Raw genomic sequence first — 23946 nt, forward strand, 5'->3', positions numbered from 1 at the left:
TTCCTATATGTTCCTGGTGGTGAGGGGTGGGGTGGCTAGCTGCTTTAAAAATGAATGATGTGGCTAAATGGGAATGGCAACCTTTAGATTGTAAGCTCTTTGGAACAAGTTGTGGTAAAAACATTGTGTATGTGCTGCATACACGTCAGTGCTTTAGAAAAAAAAAAAAGATTTAGTTCATAATGGTGTAAAATTCAACGGAAAAAATACTGATCACATTTACACTTTTTTTAAAAAAAATCTAGGTTACATAAATGATTTTTCATGTAGTTCATGGGGTTCACGTAATGGCCGACACTGAATCAATCCTTCAGTCAGTGGAATGTCTCAAATATAATGTAACCTTATATGACTACGGTAACATTATCTATTGTTGTAGATTGCAGCTCCGACAGTCTCCTGCTGGGAACACTGCAACACTTTCCTGTTTGTTATCATTTGTTGCCAAATATCTTACACTGCTGGGGAGGTGTACTAAAATCTTCTTAGCATCTGCAGTTCAAGCAATATCCTGCATGTGTGTGTGTGTGTGTTTTTTTTTTTTTTTTAATAAATCAGTTCTGTACTATGAGAAAATACTTGTATAATTTTTTTTAAAAAGCAACAATTTACAATGTCACATTCCCTTCCTCTTCAGAGACAGGCTCTGGCACACCCCTTTTGCCCTCTCTCTAGTAGTGCACCATTCGTATCTAGTGCTTGTCTGGTCACATGATCTTCCACACAGAACTTTGCATCTTGGGTACTTTTCTGCAGCACTAACAGTGATTTAGTCAACCCCTGAGCCAAATCTTTGCTGATCAATCACAGAAGAACGGATCGATCGGCAACTTAGCTAATCACTTGTCCGTGTGCAGATTGTATTGATGCACATATTGAACGGAAATGTTTTTTACATGGCAGCATGAACTGCTGCTTTAAATCTAATTTAAAATGGCACTGCGTGGATTTTTGTTAATGCTGTAAATATTATCTAATACTACAGAACTGATTTACTTAAAAAAAATTTTAAGATATTAAATGTTTTGCTGCTTTGTTAAGTGTTATTAAAAATTTTTGCTCTGTGTAAAAAATGCAATGCTCTAGCAACTATATTATTACTGAACAACTATAAATTTGTTGTTATTTGTGAAAATTTAAAATGGACCAGCAAAAGAATCATTCATACATCAAATGGTATGTACAGACCATTGTAAAGCTTAAGGGGCCTATTCTAGTAGCCTTGATAACCCACTTATCGAGGCCTTTTCAGCCAAAATGCCTACTGCTATTCAGAAAGCCTTGATAAGTGGGCGATAAAGGCATGAATCGTCATTTTTTGCTGCCGTCTAAAACACATCGCTGGGTGAGTATTGATAAGCAACTTATCGGCAGGTTTTGAAACTCGTGCAATTCTAGTAGTTTTGATTAGCTTAGTATGAAGCTGGTGAGAAGCTTCAGAGGCGGTGGCGAGAGTGGGACTTAGAAAAAAAAAATGCTTTTTTCCTGCATCAGATAGATGCCGGGGCTGATACCCATTAATATCAGCACTGGAGACCCCCGGCATGAATCCCATGCAATAAAAATGGATTTAGAGGCAACTTCATTACCTTAGCGGCTAGCCGCTAAGGCAATGAAGGGGTTAACAACCAGTGCCATGTTGGGGTGGACTAAGGTGATATTTGGCCCTTACTGGGTGTTTAGGCCTTGCAGGGGGGGAGGGGTTTGCTGGTGGAGTTAACCCCTTCATTACCTTTTCGGTCAATGCCACTAAGGTAATTAAGGGTTTAACCCCTCCCGCTACACACCCGGTAGGTATAAACAACCACCAAGGGCCAAATACCAACTTCACCCATCCTCGCTACCCACAAGAAACATTCAAAAACACAACCACACTAATACCTACCTCCTCTACCCCCAACAACCCCCCCCCCCACATACAGTACATTAATGGGAAAAATTACTATTATCCACATATGGATAATAGTGCATTTGCCCATTCTAAAATAAAACATTAGCCAGCCAGCATAAATAAAGTAAATACAACTTCTACTTACCTCTGCCATGATGAATGGTGTCCTCATCACCATGCTCCAAATCCATGTCCTTCATTGGCAGCAAGAGTACAAGAAAAAATACAATCTAATGGCCCCTAACCCCATAATTCCCTTAGCGGTTAATAACCTCGGTAGTAATTAAGGGGTTAACCCACCCAGGAGGCTAACCACCCATCCCGGGACCACTATACCTATTCTGTACCCATGACTGGCACAGTGGTACATCATACCCATATCATAAGCCACTATAGCACTCAATTGTTTACCTAATACAAATCACTAAGGCCAAAAATACACAATAATAAATACACAATAATAAAATAAATACACATGCACCTTAACACCCCAACAATAAAAGAACTAAAAAGCCTAGTAAAAAAAATAGTACACATGAATAAAATGTATAACCAAAACAGCAAAATAATTAAAGTTATGTTATTCCAAAACATAAGAATACAATTAAATAAACACCTATCCAACCATTTCAATCAATAAAAGCACTAGCCAAGAAATCAATTAAATAAAAGCTTTTGCTAAGAAATCAATTAAAAAAAAAACACTAGCCAACAAAACAATTAATTACTTTAAACCGCTAATGTATTAATCTGTGCCCATTTAGGGTACAGATAAATACAGTCATAGGCAATGCATTTTTTGGCAAATGCATGTTTTGAATTGATTTGTTATTTTTTCTATTTCTATTTATTGTTTTGATTAAATTGTTTAGAATTTGGATGGCTTGTTTTTAGTACATTTTAGGGTTGGTTAGCGGTTTAAAGTAATTAATTGTTTTATTGAATAATGGTTTTATTTATTTAATTATTTTGTTGGCTAGTGCTTTTATTGATTGAATTGGTTGGATAGGAGTTTATTTAATTGTATTCTTATGTTTTGGAATAACATAATTTTAATTATTTTGTTCTTTTTATGATATATACATTTTTTTCATGTGTACTATAAGGCTTTTTAGTTATTTTATTGTTGGGGTGTTTAGGTGCTTGTGAATTTCTTTTATTATTGTGTATTTTGGGCCTTAATGATTTGTATTAGGTTAACGATTGATGGCTATAATGACTTATCATGCCCGTATTATATGGGTATTATGTACCAATGTGCCAATCAATGGGTAGAGGGTGGGCATAGTGGTCCCGGGGTGGGTTGTTAGGCCTCACGGTGGGTAGTGGGGGGGTGGGGGTGGTTAACCCCTTAATTACTACAGCGGTTATTAACCGCTAAGGTGATTAAGGGGTTAGGGGCCATTAGATTGTATTTTTTCTTGTACTCTTGCTGCCAATGGAGGACATAGCTGTGTAGTTCCCAAAGGGAAAGGCGAAGCGGAGCACAGCCATGCAAACAAGGGGTAAATCCAGGATAACAGACGGTCTGATAAAAAAATTAATTATTTAGTAAACTACAGCATGGTGCAGAAAAAAGGTTGCTCCTACGCGTTTCACGCCACGATTGGCGCTTCGTGGCGTGAAACACGTAAGACAATCTTTTTTCAGCACCATGCTGTCGTTTACTAAATAAAGAAGTTTTTTTATCAGACCAGCTGTTATCCTGATTTACCCCTTGTTTGCACGGCTGTGCTCCGTTTCGCCTTTTCCTTTGGGAACTACACATCTACAGATTCCATGGGATGCATGCCCACGGAGGAACAGCAGGTCACTGCATGTGAGTTATACCTATTGTTAGAGGGCACCCTAAAATATCTGAAGTTACCATTCATCCATGTTCCCATGCATGCATCCCAAATCATCAAAAAGATATAGATGTATTAACAGTCTGCCTTAGTACACCTATACACTGAGTATACATACACAGCTCTTCAAGGTAATTTGAGTTGGGTGAATGCACGAGTTTACCTTGAAGAGATGTGTATGTAAACTCAGTGTATAGGTGCACTAAGGTCTTGATCTTTGAGTACTTCAGAATTGCCACTTTATTTATTATTCATTCTGGGTATAGGTGTTATTTTCACCATGCAGGCAATGTTGCAGCCTTGATATATCTAGGTAGCGGAGACTTTTAATACATCTATGTATTTTTTGATGATTTGGGATGCATGCATGGGTACATGGATGGATGGTAACTTCAGATATTTTAGGGTGCCCTCTAATAATTCATCTCGGTTTGGTTCAATTTTCAGCCACCTATATGCCGTGTAGTCTTGGTTCATTTGTGTTTTTCTTTTCCCCTCCTTATAACCGGCCGGTTGTAATCACCCATGGTAATTTGTCCCCTGTGTGGTTTATCTTATAAAGAGGGGTTTCCCTGTGCATTTTCAGGGTGTGTATTGAGTCAGTCCTGTTCACTTGTCCTTTATTTAAATTGGGGAGTACAGTAGGTAGGCTTGTTTTACTGATTTTCATGTTTGTTAATGTGTATGTGTGATATGTTTTATGTTAAGTTTTTTATTTCAATGATCTAATAAATGTATTTTCATATTTGGTACAACATGTCTGAGTTCTTCATGTGAGGGTTCTTTTTTCTTGTTTGTGCTTCAGATTTATCTCTTATCCCACTAGCACCTCTGACAAAGGTCTCCTTCATTTTACAGGGGACACTTTATGTTGGTTTGGGCATTATTGAATTATTAGTGGTTTGATTTGATGCGGTATTCTATTTGTGTTTTGTGTATGTGTGTGTATATATATATATATATATATATATATATATCTATATATCTATATATTTATATATCTATATATATATAGATATATAGATATATACAGTAGATATATATATATCCACATTTCAAGGTCTTCTCCCAATAATAAATTTCATAGAAATGTACGTATAATGCATATTAGTAGATAGGCAAAGGAGAATAATAAGGACTAGGACTTTTTGAAAAGTTTTAAGTTGCCACAACAGGCTGTCAACTGTAAAAGAATAAAGGGACCAATTATAGCTCACTGACTATCATTTATTGGTCATTCATAGTATCTCCTCCTTTTTCTTTGTCCTTATACTGTATAATAACAGTTTACTGTACATCATGTGATACAATCTAAAGACAAAATAAGATCATAGTCATCCTTATGTGCAGAGAAAGGGAAAACAATGATCCATAATTAAGTTGTACTGAAAATCATAATTGACAGTTTCAGATACATCTTAATTTATTTTCTGCACTCTCATTTCAACACAAATAACATCCTATAAATGTGGTTGCCATCATGGAAATGAATTGATATTGTCTTCTAGATATATTGAGACCTATAAATGTTACTTTGCTGAGCTGTAATTGGTAATTTTCTCACTTTCATTGGCACACCTGAAATCCATAAAAGCTTTTATTAGAGAAGATTCTCATAAAATAAATAGGATCTTAAGGAGACATCATTTGCGCAAGAAGTAGAGCCATTTTTCTAGACAGATTAGAATGTTTTTGTAAAAAAATATATATATATATATATATATATATATATATATATATATATATGTATACCATATAAAAAATATTACTTGTGAGCACATTCACATGTCTTAGACAGGTCTGCAATCCTGCTTTTCACCATTATCACCTTGCATACAGTGCTCCACTGCAGTAAGGAATTCTGGGAAATGACATGCAAATGAGCACACAGTGCCACCTTTTGTGCTCGCTCGCTGTTTTAAACACAGCTTTTAAACATAGCCTGGGATGAGATGCAAAGCCAGTGAACCCACTCATAGACAGACTGTTTCGACCTTGTGGGTCTCATCAGTGTGAGGTTGGTTGTACTGTCTTTGCAATTTAAGACTTTGGGTAGGTCTTCACCACACATTATTTAGGTTACGGTGGTATGGTATATACAGTGGCAGCCGAGCTGAGTCTTCAGCGGCCGCCACCGCAATCCGCGTCCAGACGTGGCTGGGTCCCGCCGCGTGTCACTGATGCGCGGTCACGCGTGCCAGGGAGCGTGCGCGCGTGGGGACGCGTGCCCAGGGTTCACCTGAAGGTGGTGGCGGGGTAAAGGGGGATGTGGGAGCAGAGGGGGACCCCGGAGGACCCGGAGAAAAGGGGCAGAGCGGAGCCCAAGGTCGCGAGGGGAGGGGAAGGATGCGAGGAAGATGCGGCTGGCGCTCGGCCAAGTTCGGCACCAAGTCGCGGGACAAGACCGGCCGCAGCAGTATTGTGTCTTGCGTTTGCTTTGTTTCATGTATTTTTCCCCAGTAATTGCTTGGTCTAATCCTCAAAAACAGAATAAACAGAACTGTGCAAGATGATTCGCAAACTGAAGATGTAAGAAAATTGATCTGCGTTATGGTGAAGAAAACAATAGAAGATAACAAAAGTTTAAAGAAGATAAAACAGCGACTTATGACTTGGAAGAAGCAAATCATTGCATTGAAACCAGTTGACTGATCAACAATAAAATATGTTGCACTTATCATAAGATAGTTGAGGATGTGTATAAGCAATTGTGCAAGGGCATATTCATGCAGATGAAAAACAAGAAGAAACCACCAACCATGCACCATTCATCCTAGCTGTAGTAGCAGCAGCAAAGGTTAATAAAATCCATGTAGAATGGAAAGGCCCGAGAGGAAGATGAAAGTATAGCTGACATTTTTAAAGACAAATGGACCCCATCCAAGCTGTAAGAAAAGTTATTTCCAAAAGCAATGAACATGATTAACCATTCAGCGTATGATTCATAGATTACAAAAAAAATAATTTGATTCTGTCTCCACCTCAGCCATTGAAAATGCATTAAGAAATCAAAACGTTGAAGAAATGTACATTGATAAAAGAGGGGGGAGTTCCCAGCACTCAATGACAAATAGAAATAAAAAGATTGGATAGAGGATATACCAAAGAAAATGTAATAAATGGATATATCAAATTATGCAAAATGTACACAACTTGGATATATATATATTTGTGTCAAAAGGAGTGTTATGGAGCGTGGCCATATGTATACTGTACAACAAAAGACAAAAATATCCAATGCTACATCCAATGTGACAAAATACATGCATGGCCTCCTCCAATCCCTCTTGCAACCCATTATTTAATAAATCTGACCCAATGTCTGACAAATGCCCCCCATCAGACCTAAACAAACTGTCAGACCTGGAAACAAAGTCTGGGTGGCTGACCAACCAGCCCCTGCACTGCCTGATGATCCATACATCTGAAGCTGTGAAATCTGTGAAGGCACACAAGAATCAGACCAGTAAAGCCTCACTTCCTGTTAAAGAGGGCCTGATGAAAGACCGGTACCTATTTGTTTCCCAATGTCCGCTTTTCTGAATAACTTCAGCTGCAAGCTCTGCACGCACCGCCTCTGTTGAAGCCCTAATTCGGAACAAATGTGTCCCGACCTGAGCCTCTTCCAAGCTCATTTGCTTAAGGCATGGCCAGAAAACCCACAGGTACTGAAACCTAGATAAAGGCTCCCCATTTGCATTCACAGCTGTGGGCCCGACTAAAGTATCACCCTCTTTTTGGACGGAGCGGTGAGCGTGTTCGTTTAGGCAGTAACATAATGCAACCTCGCCACGTGTGTAGCACAGTTGACGTAGATGCAGACGGATCCAGAAGAAGAAAGAATAAGCGCTCGGTCAATAAAAAATTCCAACTGAAATAAACAGGAAATATTGAAACCATTATAAAAAAAATTGGGGGTGTTTATGGGGGGATGAAATAACCAGTGGACAGACTATTAAAACACTCACCATTTGTAATATTCTAATAATTCCCCGCTCATCCCGGCTGTATTTTCTCTTTATCACAAATGTTTTCTCCGTTAAGAACAAATTAAATGAAAGTAACCAACATTTGCTATTGTTCTCTTAAATGTGGAGTTTCCGGATCAGGTCTGAAACAAGCCATGTTTGAAATGCCACACACCATTCCCCAAAAAAAAGAGTTTGAGAGCATTGTGTGTTAAATGGCCTTTCAAGCCAACAACTACAATTCCCAGCATCCTTTTCTGCTGTCTCCGATGCAGCTCAGGACTCTTAAAGGAAGCACTCTCGGACAATACAGGGGATGAACCTGTGACCTTAGCTATGTTAGCACAATGCTCTAACCAACTGAGCTAAACAGCCACATGGCAGTGGGTTGGTGAAGCCCCAAAGCCTTAGAAATGGTTTTATTACCTTTTCTAGATTGATGAGCATCAATAATTGCCTTTCTGAAGTCATTGTTTGTCTAATTCATACATAATTTTGTTTCAAAAGACATGGAATTGGTTAATATAAACCCTGTTTGATATTTAAGAAAAGACTGACTTTGAAGAGCTGCAGAAAAAACTCCTAACGCGAGATCTGCAGCCCTTCAAGTATCTACAGATTAGACATTTTTTGCATACTATTTCAAAGAAAGCAGAGTTCCCTAGCCTTACAAAGTTATGTAAAATCAGCACCTACCAGAGAGGTCTAATCTCAGAAATATATGCGGGAATAGCAACATCAGCGGTGCCCCAAAGACACAATTTATGTTGAAGTGATCTCAACGCAAAAATTGATAGAGAAGACTGGGAGGATATCTGGGAATCAGCAGCAAAAACCTCAATTTGTACAACAATAAAAGAAAACATATACAAAATGTTATTCCAATGGTACCTTACCCCGAGCAGGCTGAGCCAGATCTTCCCAGGAATGCCCAATTTATGTTGGAAAGGCCGTGGCCTGAGAGGAGATATGGCACATATATGGTGGCATTGTCCACAGATATAAAAATGTTGGATCATGATCCAAGATCTGATCCAAGAAGTTTCGGACATGAGAGTCCTGTTGGATCCGCTGGCTTTTTTGTTAGCAAGACCTAGTATAGAGAATCTACAAAATCCATTAAAAAAATGAATCTCCTTTATTCTGACAGCAGCACGCTGCTCTATAGCGGCGGCCTGGAAAAAAATGAATGCCCCGTCTAGATGCACGGTGATCAAAAGAATAAACAAGGTCAGATTGATGGAGAAACTTTCAGCCCAACTAAACCAAAATCTAGAACAATTCGACAACATTTGGGGACCTTGGCACCTAAATTAGAAAGTTTTCATTATGCCCTTTTCCCTCTCCCCCTACTAGTTCCCCCCACCCCCCAATCTCTGCTCTCTTCTTCTCCCTCTGCTCTTCTCCTGTCATTTAACCTATCTCAAAGGGTTGAAACACTAATTTTGCCATGTATGTAATTAATAGACGCATAAGACATTCTCTATTACTGTATAACAGAAGTTAAAATCGTAGCTAATGTCTTATTAGGACTGTCCTATAAATATACGAATATGCCTGATGTTATGTATTTTCTCATCGTACTTTCTGTAGACATAATATACATCAAAATGTGAATTTGTAAAACCTTAAAAAAAAACAATAAAAGATTGAAACAAAAAAAAAGACTGACTTTGATTCAAAAAGGTTATTATGGAAAAAACATGGTATTTCTGTTATTATTATTGGGGCTCACAAACTTTTTTTTGCCATTGTATATATTTGAACGTTTGGATCCATGAGACTCGTTTTTGGACTATTTATTTTCTTTTATGTGTTCTTCCTTGTAGGATTTCATTGCATTGTGCAACTTATTATGATTAGCCACTTTCTAATGGGTGTACCAAGAAATATACGTTATTACATTTATTATCACTCAATATACACTGTGTACATACACATATTACACATATGTTATCACTATGGATATAGATTAGCGCTGAGTTTTTCTGCCTTTTTTTCAAATATTTATATTATTTATACACATACACATAAAGCGGCAAAGCACCCATATAAGCAAAAAAAGCAATACAGGCTTTCCGTTTCAGCAGTAAATAACACTATCTGAGGGTATGTGCACATATTTATCATTGTATTTTATTCATTTGATTAGTTATTGTAACTCTGCTGAACCTATGTAAACATTATCCTTTTTTTTTTTTTTTTTACTTTTGCTTATGTGCCTGGAATGAAAGTGTTGGAACTCTCTGGCTGTGTTTCAATTACATTGAGCTTGTAATTCCTTCAGATAATTGATGAAGCATTTGGTTGTGTATTTGGGAGTACTTTGGGAATCTACCACACTTTGTACCTGTGGTAGAGTACTGTGAAATAAGATACTACTGTATTAAACAAAACCAAGCAAGGTGAACAATTTGAGCTATTCACGTGTACAATTACTCAGTCGGCTAGAGTAGTCCAGTAGTCATATTTAGATTCTATATTTAGTGTCCACAGATTTATCCGACTTAAAAAGTAAATCTTGTTTTTGATGAAGGAATACATGTACACTGTGCATCTCATAGTGGTCTGCGTTAGCAAATGTACAATAGGCAGCACTGCACCTTTCATTTTGGATTGAGTTGAAGCAGTTTTCAATATGTTGAAATATGAAACATTGTTGAATTATTCCAAGTTATAGTAACTTTACATCAGAAAGTCAATATAGATCATTTTAAAATTAAGTCATCTGAACATTTTTGATTGTTTAGTTTTGGGTACAAATTTGACTTTTTAGCAGCCACTTATTTTAACAAGCCAGGACAGCTGCCATTGGATAAAAGCAATTAGGTTTTTTCTAATAGTTAAATGCACGGTTTATACATTGTTGACCTTTAATTCAGACTAAAAGTATGTTGATGAACTTCTACTGGAGTGTGTTGTGTCATAACTGCTTACATCATATACAAATTAATGTAAAAGGCTGATATGTTTAAAGGTCACAGTTTTAACTTATTGGTGAAAAGTTTAATATGTTACCAGTATACTGTAGAAGACGAGCCTACATTCCCTCTATATACGAAAGTTCATGTACAGTGCATGGCCTTAATAATTACGCAGGACTTTTTAACGTCTTTCTTGAGTAATGTTAAAGGAGCATTTCATGGAGAACAACAATTCCCCTCGCCCCAAGTGAGAAGCAAGGTTTCTCTAGAGCTGAACCACGTTCATTTCATCTCTGGCGACCATCTGCTTCTCAAGATACTTTCCTTGGAAAGTGTCCCAGTTCTTCATGCAGGTCACAACGTCATAGGAAGTCATCGTGACTTTCAATTGGCCCACGTAATGTGTGACCTTTAAACCGCCGCATTGTTCACCGTAGTGAGGTTTCAATTTAAATCGATGAATAAACACTTGCATATGTAACTGGGGTTCAGATTGGAAAACAGGTACAGTATATTCAAACCAAAATGAATATAAGTAGTTTGTAATCTTTTGGAGAATTTGGGCTCTATGTATCAAATGACAAATTCCAGCGCAAAGTCATTATTTTGTTGCAACCTGCACAGGCGCGTCTGTATTAATCTTGCTTCCGTCATTTTTGAGGACATCTGCGTCTGCCTGTGACGAGATGAGGAATTGATGGAGTGAGTGGGAGGAGTTAGGGCATAGTAACATCTGTATGGCCGCAGGTCTGTGTATTAAGGAATGTGCAGCTTGTGCAACTTTTGTTGATGGTTTTCTGTGTTGGTTTTCTACGTCACTTTAAAGGTGACGCAAGTCTTTTTTTTTTTTTTTTTAGCACAAAATACTAGTATGTGCCAAATTCTAAAAGTAGAAATACATTACATAACTATGTTGCTTTTCAGACAGAAAAATAATTAAATGCAACTATGTCAGGTCACACGCACATAGAGCCCCATGTGTTACAATCACTTGTGCCAGTATTATTAATAAGTGATATCAGGAAGGAGTTGCAGGAAGAATTAATTGACCCAAATATAAATTATATATATATACCTGTTAAGTTGTCCTGCTGTGTTTGTTTTTATGTAGAGACGTACATTATACTAATTGTTGCTAATTAACAATATCATATTTTTTCTTATATAATACTGACAATACATGCAGTTGAGGGCAGGGAAATCGTGGGGCCCAGGACAAACATTTTAAGCAGCTCTCCCCCCTGTGTCTGTGGTACTGTATTGTGAGCCGCCCCCCTATTTCACACGTCATGAGCCCCCTCTCTTTCCAACCTCCCTATCCCATGTATTTCTCTCCCTTCAATCTCACCCCTTCTCACTCTCACACTCCCGCCTCGCATGTATTTCTCTCCCCTGCATCTCACTCTTACTCCCTCTTTACTCACTGCCCCCTCTCTCCTCTTCCCCCAAATGCCTACAAAGAACCCACCTACTCAATACATATAAAAAAACAATACAAATAACCCCCTTTACACACACATATATATATACATCATATAAAAAAAAACATCCCTCCCCCAATACATATAAAAAATACCCCAACCCATATAAAAATAACCCCAAGCCCCCCAATACATACAAAAATTCCCCCAAGCCCCCCAATACATATATAAATTCCCCCAAACCCCCAATACATATACAAATTTCTTCAAGACCGCCAAAACATATAAAATTCCCCCAAGCCCCCAATACATATAAAAAGACCCCCAACCCCAAATACAAATAAAAAGACCCCCAAATACATACAAAAAAGACCTCCACCCCCAATACATATCAAAAAGACCCCCCATACATATTAAAAAGCCCCCCACCCCCCCCCAATACATATTGAAAAGACCCCCACCTCCCCAATACATATTATAAAAAAGCCTTCCCCCAATACATATATAAAAAAGACTCCTACCTCCAATACATATTAAAAAGACCCCCAGAATTTATATTAAAAAAAGACTTACCTTGTGGATGATCAGGCCGGGTCCAGTGGATGTGGTGGCCCGGCGGCCGGCACTGCAAGTTGGGCTCGACCTCTGGCCAGGCCCGGCTTCCGGTGATTTCACGGCCGGACCCAGACTTTCCCCTCAGCAACAGCCTGTATGCCTCTATCCCTCTGTCCCACGCTGAGCTTCCGACAGGCCTCCCTCTCATGCCATTGCGCACCGGAAGCAGAGAGCCCTGCCATCAGACCGCTTCCGACCCGCTTATGTCAGAGAGGCCCGTCGTCGTGGGAAAGAAGGGATAGTCATGCAGGCTGTTGCTAAGGGAGAGCCGGAGCCAGGCCGCAAGAGGACCGGCAGACGGGCCTGGCCAGAGGTCGGGCCCAACTTGTAGTGCCGGTCAGCCGCCCCCCCCCCCTGACTCACCGGGCCCGGGACACCACCCACGACAGACAGACCCTGTTGGCGGCCCTTGTTGTGGGAGATTTGGTGCTTGAAAAGAACTGTACAGACTGTTATCTTGTCTATGATTAGGAAGGTTACAAGAAGAGCTAACACCAGGATTTTAACTGCTCTCATTTTCTTTCCAAATTGGTATACAAAAGTAGTTTCTCATAGTTTTGCATTGTTTAGGTCCTAAAGCAGCAATCGATAAAAAAAAAAATTCTTACCAGAGCTGCTCTGGTAAGTGCTACTTCCAGTATCCCATGTTACCAGCACTGGGCAAAATTATTTGTCTGCCGGACACATAATGGCTGTCAATGTTTTCTCTTTTGGTCAATAGAAAAGTGATGTTGCGACTTTTTATTGCTGACCCTAATAGCCATGTTTATACTTGAAGAAATTACAGACAAATGTAATTCCATTGTATCGGGAACCCATGGTTCCTAGAGGTCAGTTGACTTTACCATGACAAAGCTATTGCATGTCCTTGTTAATATATATAATACTATGGGGGATATATATGAACCATGAATATGAACAAAAGTTTATTCAAATTATTGAAGTTCCTTTTATGAATCTAGTCCATACATTTAGATCAATAGAAGCCTATTAAAAATCATAAGGCATAGCCACTCAATTAAAAAATCACCTTAAACATTTTCATGCCAGTTTTTCAATAGCTTTTTGTGTGAATTCCTCTTGTGAGAAATACATTATTACATTTCTCTGCACTTTAATTTATGTAGTAGTCATCTTAATTGTTATTCCTGTGGACATTTCTTGATACTATTTAAATTGTAACTTCTAATGTTTAAATACTTATTAACTGATGAATTTGTGTTGTGTTTGTTTTCACTAGGTCAATGGCAAGGATCTCTCCAAGGCTACCCACGAGGAAGCAGTTGAAGCCTTTCGGAATGCTAAAGAACCAATTGTAGTTCAGGTTTTACGACGAGCACCTAATAACAAGGCCCATGGAAATTCGCAGGAGGTGCCACTTGTTAATGTCAGCACGCAAACAGACATCACCTTTGAGCATATCATGGCTCTAGCCAAACTCCGACCATCCACTCCTCCAGTTCCTGACATTTGCCCTTTTCTTCTTTCTGACAGGTATAGACATTTTCTGTCATTCCCCCTCCCCCCCCATGAAAGCTAATTTAAAGTGTACAGTATGTCTAATATTATAGAATAATGATAGAAGTAAAAGCAGCTTGATCCCTTTACCATAGACTGGGGTCTGAGCTTCCAATGTTCAGTTTCCACCTACAGTCGCTCTAACATCCAACGGTGGCACCAGAGGAACACTAGAATAAATAACTCAATGTATGGGTTTCAGTTGCACCAAAGAATTCTGTTTTACTTCATGCTCATATTTCTCATCAAAAGAATCATGCTGGAAGTTGTATGGAACATCTAATATGTCCAAAAAGCATATTTCAAAGTGCTAATGAAAAGATTGACATGTCATTCTTACTGCACAGACTTTGCCTTTTAGGCATCATGTAGAGATTACCTAAGACATTTGTAACTTCTAAAGAATGAAGAAATCCGGAATGCAATAATAGAAAAAATATGTTAAATCAGGCACTACTGTTAACACTGAGAGCAATATTCCCAATATATTAGAATGGGCACTTAAAAGATATATTTACTGAAATAAGTATGCCCTCATTTTAGTAACGTAACACCAAGAACCTGTCTTCATTAGCAGACAGGTTATGTTTTTAAAAAGCCGGAATGGCATCCTGCAGCTGCAGAACATGGCCGACCCTTTGTTATAAATGGAATGCAGTACGTCTTTTGATTTGGTTCACAGATCATTGCCTGAAATCTAATTTAAGCTATGGAAATGGCTACTGTAAGTGTGCAGTAGATGGGAAGAAAAACCCATATATTTTTGTTTAGTGTTTTCTTCATATTAGCACCCCATCCGAGCATCTTTAAATGATAAAGCTGCAGATAAGTTTGTCATATTTTAATAAAAAATGGAACATTGGCTCATCTGCCCTTCTTGCACTAATTTCTCCCACGTAGCTGCCATTCTCTTCACCCAATGGAGCATGCATTTTATGAAGGTGATGAGTATCTTTCCAGCATGCCTGTTGATGGAGATAGAACTGAAGACTTTGAGTATGAGGTGAGATCATTTTTCATTACAAATTGCATCTGGTTTTGTGGTTGATGGTTCACATTCCTCTCAAGGCATATACGAACTCATTAATAATTGTGTTTACAGGTATTATGTGCTGTGTCTGATCATACTGAGTCTGGTGTAATCCGGCGTCCTAACGTCACTAACGGTTGGCGGACCTAGGTAGATCTCTGTTGCTCCATTTCACACGCTGCTCAATCAGCTCCACAACCAGTGCCCGCACAATGACCAACAGAGAACCACCCTATGCATTTCGAGGAGTTTCCTCTTCATCAGAGGTGTGGTTAGCATCAATGCTTAGCTATAAACCCTTGAGTGCTGCAGTATCAGAGGGCCAGCCATAATCTTTACGGGGCCCAAAACGACACACTGGCAGTGGGGCCCCCCTGTAAAAACGTTTAAGGGGACTTACCTTGATCAGCACCCCTCCTCCGGCAGCATCATACCATGACAACACATCATCATATAACGTGGCAGCGTAATTTGATGTCGGTTACCTTGGCAATGTGACGCTACAGGAGGTGGCCCGCTCCTGAAAAGGTTAGACCCCTCTCACAAAGAAAAACACACACCTACCTCTCGGTGAGAAGCAGTCCAGACGGTCTGGGGCCCCGCGCTCCGTCCTCTCCTTCCTTTTGTCAGTGCTGGGATCGAACTTCCGCCCAACCAGAGGGGCAAAAATTTAAATATGGTGCACAGCCAAGAGAGTGGGTCAAGAACTAGTATAAAACAATTTACCGTTATTACGTTCATGTTAAAAAAACGAGGTGTAGTAACCCTCCTACGCATTTCATGCAAGTTTGCACTTTATCAAGTAGTCCATAAAGAATGAACAAGCAGACATTAAAATAAACTTTCAAAATTGTCTGTTTCATGCCAAAACACGATGACATCATGGCGTCCCAACGTCCCGCACATGCAGTTGAGTCCACAAGTGCAGTGCCCATGCGCGAGCGAGACCCACCCCCAATGATGCCACCTGCTTCCACGGAAACGGCCATAAACAAAACAGAATTCTGTGTCTGGATTTAACTCCCAGCGCAGAAAAAACATTCACTAAATAACAAAAATTTTAGCAAATAAGTACAAACATCAAAAAAATAAAAAAATAAACAAAACATATATTGATAACGGGTTCTGTAAAAAAAAAACCTGCCTCCTTAGTCACAGGCATGTAAAGGACTAGAGTCATAATATCAAAATAAAGTCATAAAGCATAAGCCCTCACCAGCCATTGCCTAAATTCAATCAGAATGCATCACTGATTATTAATAGTAGGACTAGATAAAGCACAATACAGTGAGGTAGATGACAAAAGAGAAGGCAAACAAGAAATAACAATTAGAGCGAAAAGTGAATATATATATATATATATATAGATAGATAGATATATAAATATGCAAATATAGCTGTATGCTCATCTGCATGTCTTAGGCAGGTCTGCAACCCCGCCTTTCCCCATTATCACCCAGCATACAGCACTTCCACTGCAGCAAGGGATTCTGGGAAATGACATGCAAATGAGCACACACATATATATATATATATATAGATATATAGATATATATATATATATATATATATATATATATATATATATATATATATATTCACTTTTATATATATAAAGCCATAAATTCATCATTAGGATATTATTAACACTATATGTTATATTAAATCATACCTACAATTTGATTTAGTAGATGGACAAGAATTAATCATTCATTGACATTGGCATGAATATTTATTATAGTGGTCTATGATCCTCCAGATACATCTGTATTAAGGTTCCCAAGAGTAATCTTGCTCAAAGGGATCTCCAGAACAGATTATCCAACTATTATCAATAGAAAATGATCTTTATGAATAACATATTTGACACATGTATAGATAAATAAATCCACAAGTGTATGAAAAATCTTAATTCTCGAATGTTGTCAACCTGTATATACAGATGCAGACATCAGTATTAGAATTAGTATTATTCTTGCCTGGGAAATTCTGGGGCAGTCGCACAGTAAATGCCTCAACATTTCTGTGAGATTCTTAATGGCCCATCGGATTAACACAGCAGGGGTCCATACAGTCCCATTCAGTTTGAACGTAGATCTACGTAGATCTATAATTACTAAATTCTCAAACATGGTGATATATATGATATATGGACTGAACTTTCTTTAAGTTTAGATCTCCACTCGTCAAATGCCTTAGTGGTGGGAATATCCAGAAATCCACCTTGCTCCTCCCAGAGATCCCAAAGATCGTCCATATCCCTCAAGGCACAATGGACCCTGAAGGTATACTGATGCTCCACAGGAGGGGAATAATGGCCTGGAGAACAAGAACAGGAAAGATGATCCAGGGCTCCACGGATTTTTAGCAAAAACCTGTGGAGCCCAGGATCATCTTTCCTGTTGCTGTATACTTGGATTGCTGCAGATAGGCCATCCTTGAACCAGGAGCTCCGGCATTGTGCGCAAGAATCGTGTTTTTTGCATTTATTTGCACTGTTTTGGTGTGCTACATACCCACATACCTCGGAGAACAAGAAGACAGAGAATTTAAACTTTCCTCAGGAATAGACGCAGAGTTGTCCAGCATAGGTGGTTCACTCTCACCACAATGACATTTTTTTTTAATGTAAGTTTGCACACATACTTATGGACATCGATTGCTGTATTGAACAGATCGAAGTCAATAGTTTGTGCATATTTGAGACGCTTGTTTAAGAGCGAAATCTCTGCTGCCGACAACTCTACTCCTGGTAAATGAATAACATTATCCATTTTGTTTATGAATTCTTTCTTTTGTATGGTTTTTGCCTTCCGTCGGTTTCTCTTCCCTCTCCTGGCTCCTTGGCATTTTTTTGGAATAATGCAATGTTTTTTTGCGGTTGTTGAGAAAATTGGGAAGACTTCGTATTTCCCATTGAGGATTCTGGCCTGAATTGATATCCCCAGGACGTGCGGCCTTCCTCTCTCTTCTGTTTTGGAGCCTCCCGGGACAGATATCCTGACTGGTCATCGGTATTCACAAAGGAAACTGCATGAGAAGAGGCCTCTACATGCGATTAGTCAGATAACCCAGGTTGATTTTCAGATGTTCTTCTTTTCAAGACGGATTTACGTTGGGTAGATCTGAAGAATTAGTTACTCCTAGGGCCCCTGTCAGCCGGTCTGTATTTTGGTTTACTCTCTGCCAACTATATACTTGTTTTTTGTCATAATCTGACTGATCTCTGTCAAATTTACTTTGCTTCTGTGCTTAATTGCATTAGTCAAATCTCTTTATAAAGTCAGAAAACTCTGAAACAAAACAACGGGTAACATTCATTTTATAGGTCAAATGTAGTGTGATTGCTTCCCTGATGTTTATTTCCTTCACTTTTACTCATATTGTAGGTCTGGTTGCTGCATGTTTATACAGACGAAACCTCACAAAGTAAAGATGTCAGTAATGTACTCATGTAGTCATAGACATGCCTTGGATTGGGTATCAGGAGTAGTAGTAGGCAAACCGAGCACAGCCGGATGACATCCAAATGGGAAAAAGGATAAGAAAAAATCCCAGGCAAACTCCAAAAATGACAGATTAATTTAATTGCAAGCTAATGCCATAACAAGGACTTCATGAACGCACCTACGCGTTTCATGCAAAAAGCACTTTAGCAAGGTGTATATACTGGACATTTCTCCTCAATATATAAGGTTTGGGTGTACATTTGTGTGCCGAATTCTGTGGTTGTCAAGTGGACATCACTAGGTGCATACCCTTCTCAGTTACTGTCAACATTTATTTGTGGACGTCACATGTGTATCTGGACATGTATTTCTTCATACATGTATTTACAAGACCCACATTGGCTTATTTGAGCACCACATTCCACTGCTCGATTGGGTATCAGGGCCTACTTCTAAAAACAAACAAAATAAAAATTCATTTTTACGTTCAAAAATTATCCCAAATAAGTTAGGAAAAGCATCTCTAAACCGCGCACATTGCTTTTCCATCTTATATATGGGAATTCTTCAATACCTTTTACAAGAGGTAGAAAGACTGTGTCTTTGTAATCTTTGCCATACTCTGTATTTCAATAGCAAGCTATGAAACCTTTTATAAAATGTTTGACATTTGGAGATAAGATGCACAAGGAATAGTAATAATGCTCCAGTAAATAGTTGTCGGCATTTACCATTATCGCTTTCTTTTATTGTTAAGGAAATAACATGCCCCCCCAAAAAATATCCATTTCTTTTCTGAAAGCCAGAAAAGCCTGAATTTCTCCCCTTAGGAAAGCCGAAAATCAAATAATGTCTACCCACTGAAGCTTGCATGTGGTAAATAGACTTTTATTTGATGTCTTAAAATATCATTGTTAGGGATTACCTAATTCATTTCTTCTTTCCAAATGGACCAGTGTGCAAAAGCAATAAATGGAAAGGTACAGTGTGCATGCCTGGTGACTAAGACAGCAGTACCTGATTTTAACCCTTTCCCACGTTTGCTAGCCTAAGCCATAAAATAGGTCTTAACATTACGAAACTAGTTAAGACCATTTTCTTTTTTGCACATACTGTGCTACTGCATCCGACTTACTCAATGTAACAAAGGAATATACCTTTAGGAAAAATGTAAAATTAAAATGTTAACTGGATCATAAAAGAGGATATCTTTTCACTTCATTTGATATTCAGGAAGCTGTTAAAATAGCAGACAGATTTCACATTGATGTGGAGTTTAGTACGAGGAATCATGCCCTTTTCATGACAGTCATTAATCCCTAATAATTGCAGGCGTAGGTATTATGACACTAGTAAATGCCCAGGCAGATTTTCAGTAGCCTCTAATCTCTGCTAATCATTCCTCCATAATCATTAATTTGGTGTCTACGGTGATTCAATTGTCCACAATAAATTGTCTAACTGACTGAAACAAAGAGTAATCGACACAAAAACCAAAATACGCAGTATGCATTGGGAATCAAACTATGAATTTTGCAAACATTTCCAAACAGATGCTTTATTTTCATGAAATTTACATTTTTACTAACAATTGAAATAGTGTGGATCACTAATTTGCTGCTATATAAAAAAAACTAGCATAATATTGTATTGTCAAATTGTCTTAAATATTTATTTGTTAATACATTTGACCATACTAATTCTACATATTATACTTTACTCCCTGTATTCTGTAATTCCACCCTTTCTTTATTTGTTATCCTCATTACTTATAATTGACATACTTTTCTTAATCTAATTATCCTCATCACAATTGTGCCCTATACTTTTCTTTTCCCTTATTTTCATATTTATTGCTTCCCCATATAGTTCCCATTGCAGCATTTTTGCAGTGTTCAATGATCAATCTTGGAGGCATTTCCATTAAATATTTTAACATGATGTTACCCCCATTTAACGTATTGATACAGATGCAGCGGCCGTTATTCGAACATATCACGCTTTGTATACCTCGGAATACCCATGTCATGGCGCGTCATGACCGCGTGTTAACTCGTTTTTTTCCAGTGCAGAAAATTACATTTTAGTGTTCTGGTTTTTAAACACCTGCCAATTGACACATTACTGGACTGTACACATTGCAATTCATCCATTTCTGCCACGGAAGTGCGAAGAATTGCACTCGAGAAATCGGGATCCATGAAATTCAAACAAAGCGAACCCCTGATTGGCCGCATGGAGTACAGCAGCTCTCACGAAAACGTCTCCGTGATATGTTCGAATAACGGCCGCTTATCTGTAGTTGTAGTGCATATCCACAACTGTGATCAGCATTACGATGCCCTCGCATTAATCAGAGAAATATCGAATTGGTAAATTTTACCCGACAGCTGACGTACTCGTATGCAAAACTTCTGATAATGTTAGGGCATGAAAATAACGTTACGATAATTAGGTCATACTAAAACCTGCCGTTATTCACATCCAGACCATGGGCATCATAGCGTTATTACTGGGAAAAGCCTACAAGCAAAAAAGGGCAGGTCTAAAGTGGCACCCACATTATTGTACCGAGTATAGCACTTAACCCTTTCATTACAAAAAAAAGTTACATGTCATACAAATATATATATATTATGTATCATATAAATGTTGGAAACACATCTAGGGATGCATCTAATTATGTGTGCATGTAGTGTAATAAACTGTACTATGGTTTTTAGTGATTAAAGGGAATGTAGGATATGTTTGTCTGACCTAATATGGAATATAATGTACATATTATAACAATAATTACCAAGAGACAGAAGTTGTGAACAAAACATTTACTTACACGCAAAATAACATCAAAACTATTTATAAGAAATCTTCTCCTTGTTTTTGGAACAGAACTGCCAGGCTCAATATGTCCCCTGGTAGCGCGTCTGTAACTCATGTGCGCTAATTGGAATGGATGTTACAGTTTCGCCAATGCTCATATGCAGTGTATTAAATAACGCGTCTCTGCACAACGAACATCCCCAATTAATACAGCTACAGTAACATAATGATGCTAGTTTGCCGAACGGCCGTGGTTCTTGCATGTCATTAGCTTTGTAGATAACTGTTAAACTGAGGAAGACTTACGGACGTTACCTATTTAAGTAACGTAATTTTAGTAGCCCAGATTTAACGGCGCTTTGACGATCTACTGTACCTGATTGTGGGCAGTTTGAGCACTTTTTTTGATAAGCGATCACATTTTCTTTTTCTGTGATGCAGAAGAAATGTTTGTGAAACCAGTTAGCATTGTTAAATGGCAATGTCATTTGTGCTGACACTATTATTAGCGTCCCCTCTTTCATTCTATATCAAATTTACCAAGGTATTGTTAAATGTGTCATCCCAAACATGCCCCCTAATTACAGGCGTTCTTTTCAGTGTGTCTGACTGCCCTACGTGACATTATATATGTGCACAACACTAGGCATAAAAATGATTAGCTGGTGTACGTTACTTCTTCACAAAGTGGGAAACTGCCCTTCACAAAGGGGCTTCAGGTGGGAATACTTCAAGGCACATGACCTTTGCACATTTATTGTGCAGAAATAGGGAGCCTAACAGCAAATAGATTCGTCTTTGTCAACCGAACAATGTCAATTGTATTATCCTCTTGTGCAAAGTATTTACTCCATATTTAAACTTAACGTAAAAGGTCTTGGCAAATTCAAAATAAATGTACTGTCATTACAGTAGCATTTTTATTTTACACTCATGTGCTTTATGTTATATTGCTATTGTGTGATATTGGGGAAAAAACATAGGAGAAAAATAAAACTTGCATTTTAAGTAATAATCTTATTTCAATTGATTTGATTAGAGTGGGAGAAAACCGAGCAACAAAAAATTGTTCAATGTTGCAAAAACTTGGCCAGCATGTTTTAATTTATATGATCATTGAATTCTCACAGCATATTTGAACTTGGTCAGTGGCTTGGCAAAAACCACATAACTTGCAAAAGTCTCTGTGAAGCATTTTCAGCTCTTGTTCATTGTGTCAGAACTATGGATACATTCTAGAAACATTCATTGTATAATGAAAAGGGGCTAAACGAGCGGGTTATTGCCAATGGAATTCATTTTTTTGAAAGCACATGAAATTCATTATCAAATATTATGCCAAAGGAATGTTATGGAATTTATGAGTCAATCTTCGGTACAGTAAGACAAAAGTTGGAAATAGCATAATCATATGTCTCCTAACCCACAACCTGGACACAAATGGTTATATTTTATTGTGTAATATCTTGGATTCATAAGTTTCAAGTTTCTTCAAACAAACATATTCCACATAACAGGATTCTAGTATAGTATTAGGATTTATGATTTAATGCCAAACAGTGGTATATGGCTATTGGATTTGAGAGGTATTACTGCTTTTGGAACATTTAAGTTGGATCTTAACATTCCTTTAACATGATTTTGATAAATAATATTCTTTATATCCAATCTATGAACTTAAGGCCCTTTTAAACATCCAAATAACAAACATAATTGCGAGAAAGAAAATTAACCAAAGCACTTCGTACCAGTCTTAATATTTTACATCATCTAAAGAAATCAATTTTCTGTGGAATGAGCACACTATCTGACATGCCAATACTGAATAAGATTGAAAAATAATACATGTTGGAGTCTCTGGCCAGAGCATTATCTTTTTCTAGCACATGGAATTGATAAACACAAATGTCTTTTTACTAGTCTACCAACCATATCTATTCAGGTGAATCTGACATCAATTCTGATTTGTCCCTTCTCACTTCTTTACGAAAAGTCATGGCATTCTCTGTCTGTCATCACTGATAAGTGAGAAGACAGTAGGGAATCCAATTTTGTTTGTGATTGCAAAGCTGCCAACAGATTTAACTTGTTTACAGTTTTGTAGGCCCTCTTTGCGCTTTAGTTTTTCAGATGCATTTACCCAGTAACCTCTCTCTAAATGCATTTCTCTCTACATTGAGCTATTTTAAAGATTAGTGATACATTAATCTGACAGTGTAATATTACAGTTGACAAACATACACAAAAGTATAATGTATAAGCACAAAGATATGTTTCTAGTGTAAGCACACACATTGGATATTTTTTTTAATTCTAAAACAAGCTATTGCATATTAACCGTAACATGTTTCTGGGTTTTATTATATTGTTCTGTGCAATGTTTTTAGTTATGATAGGAGTTACAATGTATACAGAGCACTAGAAACTATAGTAGATCACTGGAAGCCATCCTACGTGATTTCT

The 23946-nt window shown here is 38.0% G+C and overlaps 1 protein-coding gene across 2 annotated transcripts in view; it reads left to right on the plus strand.

Annotated features, from left to right (window-relative positions):
- PDZRN4 (PDZ domain containing ring finger 4) overlaps positions 1-23946 on the plus strand; it is a 549862-nt gene that overhangs the window by 471955 nt on the left and 53961 nt on the right. For both annotated transcript variants that reach the window (XM_075600078.1, XM_075600079.1), the window contains 2 exons: positions 13907-14160; positions 15085-15187. In XM_075600078.1, coding sequence (XP_075456193.1) covers positions 13907-14160; positions 15085-15187 — 357 coding nt within the window. The remainder of the gene's footprint in view (positions 1-13906; positions 14161-15084; positions 15188-23946) is intronic.

Source organism: Ascaphus truei, chromosome 5 (genome assembly GCF_040206685.1).
Source record: "Ascaphus truei isolate aAscTru1 chromosome 5, aAscTru1.hap1, whole genome shotgun sequence".
Classification (NCBI taxonomy): Eukaryota; Metazoa; Chordata; class Amphibia; order Anura; family Ascaphidae; genus Ascaphus; species Ascaphus truei.